At 49.6% G+C, this 4,571-nt stretch overlaps 2 protein-coding genes across 3 annotated transcripts in view; one reads left to right on the top strand and one right to left on the bottom strand.

Moving 5' to 3' along the window:
• Nucleotides 1–1,055: 1,055 nt before the first annotated feature.
• On the bottom strand, nt 1,056–3,320 carry anapc10 (anaphase promoting complex subunit 10). 2 transcript variants are annotated; one of them, XM_008303195.1, is made up of 6 exons: nt 3,234–3,320; nt 2,785–2,944; nt 2,614–2,704; nt 1,796–1,916; nt 1,667–1,720; nt 1,056–1,475 (listed from the first exon to the last, which is right to left on the bottom strand). In XM_008303195.1, the coding sequence occupies exons 2-6, from the start codon at nt 2,897–2,899 to the stop codon at nt 1,296–1,298; spliced, it is 561 nt and encodes a 186-aa protein (XP_008301417.1). In that variant the 5' UTR covers nt 2,900–2,944; nt 3,234–3,320; the 3' UTR covers nt 1,056–1,295. The 2 variants fall into 2 exon arrangements, with proteins under 2 accessions (XP_008301417.1, XP_008301416.1); XM_008303194.1 differs by having other exon boundaries at nt 2,785–2,931.
• An 83-nt stretch (nt 3,321–3,403) lies between these two features.
• Nucleotides 3,404–4,571, top strand: part of abce1 (ATP-binding cassette, sub-family E (OABP), member 1) — a 20,229-nt gene continuing 19,061 nt past the window's right edge. The window contains exon 1 of the mRNA XM_008303200.1: nt 3,404–3,514. The gene's annotated coding sequence lies outside the window, so the exon portion shown is untranslated. The remainder of the gene's footprint in view (nt 3,515–4,571) is intronic.

The raw sequence follows: 4,571 nt of genomic DNA, 5'->3' as shown, positions 1-4,571 counted from the left end.
TGGTAACTGGTTACTGACTTTATCTGCTCTGAGAACCTTCCAGCTGCCGCCGCCGTCGCTACGCTGCAGCTCCTCTGGATGTCTGCTGCTGCTGTTCTGGGAGTTTTCTCAGGAAGTCCACAGGTTTTTTGTGGACCAGCGTCGGGGATTCATCTTCCTTCTGCTCATGTTTTTGCTGCTCAGCGTCTTTGAGCCTCTTTGCCGCTGTCGCCCTGAACTCATGTGGATTCTTCTGTTCAGATCCAACGGTCCACTCAGCAGCAGAGCTAACGTTCTCTGAACCTGAACCCTGAGACACGCTCACCGTGGACCCAGCAGAACTTTCACCTCCTTCTGGTACCAGATGGGTTGTGAGCCCAGAAGGTTGACTGGCTGACCAGAGCTTCTGGTCCAGATCAGCAGAACCTGCTGCCTCCAATGGGTCAACCTTTCCCAAACATCAGCTGACCCCAGTCAGAGTTTCTGGCAACACCGAACCAACTCTGTTCTAGTTTGTGAACTTTATTTGAATGTTTCTGTACTACAGACTGAAATCTGCACACATGGGGGCGGAGTCACAGAATCATGGCCCCACCCCAAAATCCCTGTTCAGATCAAGTGGGTGATACTTGCTAGACAGCTAATTATTATTAATATAATTTAATTTTGTGTAGGTAGTTATGATGTTCTGGAGGTGAGACCTTGATGGCGTGGCTCCGCCCCCTGATCATCTGCTGAAGCCTGGAGCTCTTGACCACGACGCTGGAGGTCACAGACACCAAACACTCAGTGTTTCTGTGGTAAAGGAAACGGCATCTGGAGCCTCGATGCTAACCATTAGCTCGCTCACAGGTGAGTAACAGAATGATGGAAACGCAGAATGAAAGACGAAGCTCAGATCAACACTTTCCAAAGAACAAAGTTTTGCAGGAAAACTAAACAACAAATTCCTAGATATAAATTCACCTTCCAGGGAAAAGGGAAGTTCTTGAATGTCCTTCCTGAAACCGACAGCAAACACAAGAATGAGCTCAGTCGGCCGGCTTTTCTCTGTTTCATACATGAACACAGTCACATTCTGGCTTTGAAACATTTAATTCAGCGTTTGGTATCAAATCCACAACAGGAAACAGTCTGTAGGCACAAACGTTTCAGTTTCTGAAACTCTGAACTGAACACAAAGTCCAAGTTTAATTCAGTGTTTTCTGGCTGTTTGCGTTAAACTGGAACCACAAACAGTCGGCAGCTCAGTTGAAAACATCAGAAGGGTTCTGATGCCTGAGTCGTGGGCTTCATGTCCGAGTTTCCGTCTCCGATCACCTGATGGTGCGGTACATCATGAAGTCCACCGTGGTGCATCGTGGAAACTTTCCGATGGAGCTCTCCTCCACCGGAGTGTAAACTTTGATCTGCCGCATGTGTGTGTCTCTGCCGTTCTGGTGGTTCGCCAGAACCGCAATCTGGATCATGAAGGTGCTGATGGGCTGGTTCGTTCGCTGAAACACAAACAGTCACTTCAGCTCACTTTGATGCACGTTAACGGCAGCGTCCCACCCTGACACGTGTCCCTCTGGTCCAACATGCAGCTCTAGAGCTGGAGCTGGTCTGACTGCTGCCTGTAAGGACAAACTCAGGGAACAGCCACCCTCCCTGCTCAGCAGGTTACATGAGTGAATCAGTTCCTCACCTGGTTCATCAGAGAGATGTGAATCCAGCCGCTGGGCTCCACCATCTCCAGCTGCTGCAGGACGAGAGCAGAGTCAGAGTCAGTCTGAGCTTCAGCTCAAGCAGGACCACAGTCAGTTGAAAGATTTACCCGGATTTCCTGAAGGTTGTGGAAGTTGTTGCCGACTCTGACGGATATCTTACTGGGAGTGTAGCTCTCGTCTGACTTATAATCAGCATAAATACACAGCATCTTCACAGTGGTCCTCCTCCTGCACAACAATCAGACGTTACTGGTGTTTAACACGATGAACCCACATAAACCCTGACGTCTCTAGAAAAAACACCACAGTTACACGTCATCAGCTGAAACTGTCAAACCTGAAAAACGTTTGGATTTTCTACTTTCAGGCATCCTTCAGCAGATCATCTGTGACCTGAGGCTCCTTCAGGAAAATTCACTAAACCTGGCTTTAGATCACGATGTTTCATCAACAGGATGAAATATCTTTCTACAGCTGATGAGCAGAGAGAACAAGTGTGGAGAGGCTGGAACATGGAGACAGTTGAACATCTGCAGGATGAGCTCCAGGCTGTAACATCTGGAAACATGGATGTATTCACATGTTTGCTTCTGGTCTCCATGGTTCTGACTGAGTCCTGCTGACAGAAGGCATCTCTGAGTTCTCTCTCCTTCTGCATGTGGTTCTGGTTCCACAGAGCAGCAGGACTTTATGTTGCATGGAAACATGAAGCTCAGTGAGTTGAACGGAGACAGAAGCTGCTGCTGGAGGTCCGAGTTAAACACGAGCATCTCCACCAAAGAGAAGGAACCAGGAACAAACATGTTTTCTGCATCAGTATATCAAGAACAGTGTCAGACATGAAATGATGCTCCTCAGTAAGACAACAAGGTCCAGAAGTGAAACCCAGGAAGAGACGCTGTGCCTGGTTCTGGTCGAGAAGTACCTGAACTGAATGTTGACCAGGTGCGGCTGAGACCCGTCCGACTGCCAGTAGGTCTCCAGGTTGTCGTCTCTCAGCTGGTCCACTCCAAAACCTGCACACAGGTGAGTGGACACGGGTCAGGCGGAGTCAGACCCGCATGCGTTCAGCAAGACGGGCTGGTTCGGGCTTTACCGGGTTTACAGGAGGACAGGGACCACACCGCCTGGGAGCCGATCTCCCGGACCGTTCCAGTCCGCTCCAGCTGCTTCGGGTCGGCGCCGGGCGGCGTCTTGCTCGGCGTGGCCATCCTGGTCCCACGGAGCCCTGAGACGAGCCGAGCTGTGGATCAGAACTGGTTCTGGTTAGTTAGCAAGTCTTCAGGACACAGGTACCGTGTTCAGCTGAGGGCTGGGTTCGGCTCCAGTATTAGGCCAATACAACTACAGAAAGAGATCAAACAAGTCGGTTCTACAGCTAGAACAAATCAGGAATCAGAACAAGTTCTGTTAAAATGTGAAATCAACGTTCAGCGGAGTTTGTAGCGCTGCGGCTACAAGCTAGCAGCTAGCAGCTTCTGCTACGCTAGCCAGTCGAACGCTGAGAAAAGTCTGTTTCCGGTGGAGCATCCGACTCAGACTCACCGGCAGCGTCAACGCAGGTGTCTCAGGTGAGAGTTGAACCTTAACTCGGTTCTATTTTGATGCTTCGAATCTCCCACTTTGGCGAGTCCGCGTCGCGTTATTCTGACGTCACTAGCAGCCCCGTCGCATGCTGAATTCGTGTCTCCCGCCATCTTTCCAGCCGGCTTCCAGGAGAAGAACACGTTGCTGGAAAAAAACGAAGTTTGGTCCCTCGTCATTTGTCTATAAACGGCTTTTCTGCTCTGTTTTCTTCACAGCGGGGCTACAGGAGCAGAAGAGGGGTAGGTCTTTTATTCATCGCTCCGGACTATGCTGTTTTTTAAGCGTTAAATTCCCACAGAAAGCAGCGCTGTTCTCCAGTCGAGCAGCTGTCAGAGTGCGGGCCTCCGCTGCTAACGTCGTTAGCTAACCGTTAGCCCGTTTTCTTCACTGATTGAACTTTACGGCATATTTTAGCCTCCAGTGTTGCTTTAAAACCAGCACCTCGACCGTCTAAATAATCAATTGGAGCTTATTTACAGCCGGACTCTGTAGTTTAACACGCAGCTTCAGTCAGAGGCAAAAGGGCCCCGAAAATATTACGTTTTCTCTTTTACGATCAGAATTACATTCAAAACTCCGCTCGATAATGATCAAATTAAAGGTTTTCGGAAGCACTGACGGCAACATCGGTTTATGAAGTTACAATTCCAGATGTTTGGTAATTTCAGAATTTGTAGATGAATTCGGTTTATGAATGAGTCACAGATCAGCGGGTTATTTGAGGACAAATCCGAGCTGGGGGCTGCCTGCCACCGCCCGTTGTGCTGCCTTTCAGCGGGTTAGTACCTGGAGAATAACGGAACACTCCGAATACTGCACGTTGGGTTTGGGTCAGACGTCCTGCTAATTTATTCCGTATTGAACAGGTGGATTAGACAGGTAGGCAGGGAAAGGCTTCGGATATCGCAGTGTCAGCCAGACGTGTTAAGAGCTGGACAAGCAATAAAAGGCCAGACTTATAAATGGAGTCTGGTCTGACTCACTCGCTCTGCCGAAGACCGCAGAGCCGCTCACCGGACTGTTAGCGGGCTGATAATGAGCATCACTCATTCTGAATTAAAGCCAGAGGTCACTGGAGTGGACTGCAGGTGGAGGCAGGTTCAGGGCTGATGCAGTGGTTCCTGTTGTAGTAGATCTGTGGGTGTAGCTGTGTTATAGATAGGGCTGTAGGTGTAGCTGTGTTATAGATAGGGCTGTGGGTGTAGCTGTGTTATAGATAGGGCTGTGGGTGTAGCTGTGTTATAGATAGGGCTGTGGGTGTAGCTGCGGGTGTAGTTGTGGTGTAGCTGCGGGTGT

This window comes from Stegastes partitus, unplaced genomic scaffold (genome assembly GCF_000690725.1).
Source record: "Stegastes partitus isolate 25-593 unplaced genomic scaffold, Stegastes_partitus-1.0.2 Scaffold1956, whole genome shotgun sequence".
Classification (NCBI taxonomy): Eukaryota; Metazoa; Chordata; class Actinopteri; family Pomacentridae; genus Stegastes; species Stegastes partitus.
Note: the sequence above shows the minus strand (reverse complement) of the source record. Positions and strands in the feature narration are given on the sequence as shown.

Excerpts from the sequence above, each read along its gene's own strand:
- anapc10 (XM_008303195.1), bottom strand. The coding sequence starts at position 2,899 with ATGGCCACGCCGAGCAAGACGCCGCCCGGCGCCGACCCGAAGCAGCTG. Across the intron at positions 1,917-2,613 it reads CTGGTCAACATTCAGTTCAG|GAGGAGGACCACTGTGAAGA; the intron begins GTACTTCTCGAC and ends ATTGTTGTGCAG. Across the intron at positions 1,721-1,795 it reads ACAACCTTCAGGAAATCCGG|CAGCTGGAGATGGTGGAGCC; the intron begins GTAAATCTTTCA and ends CTCGTCCTGCAG.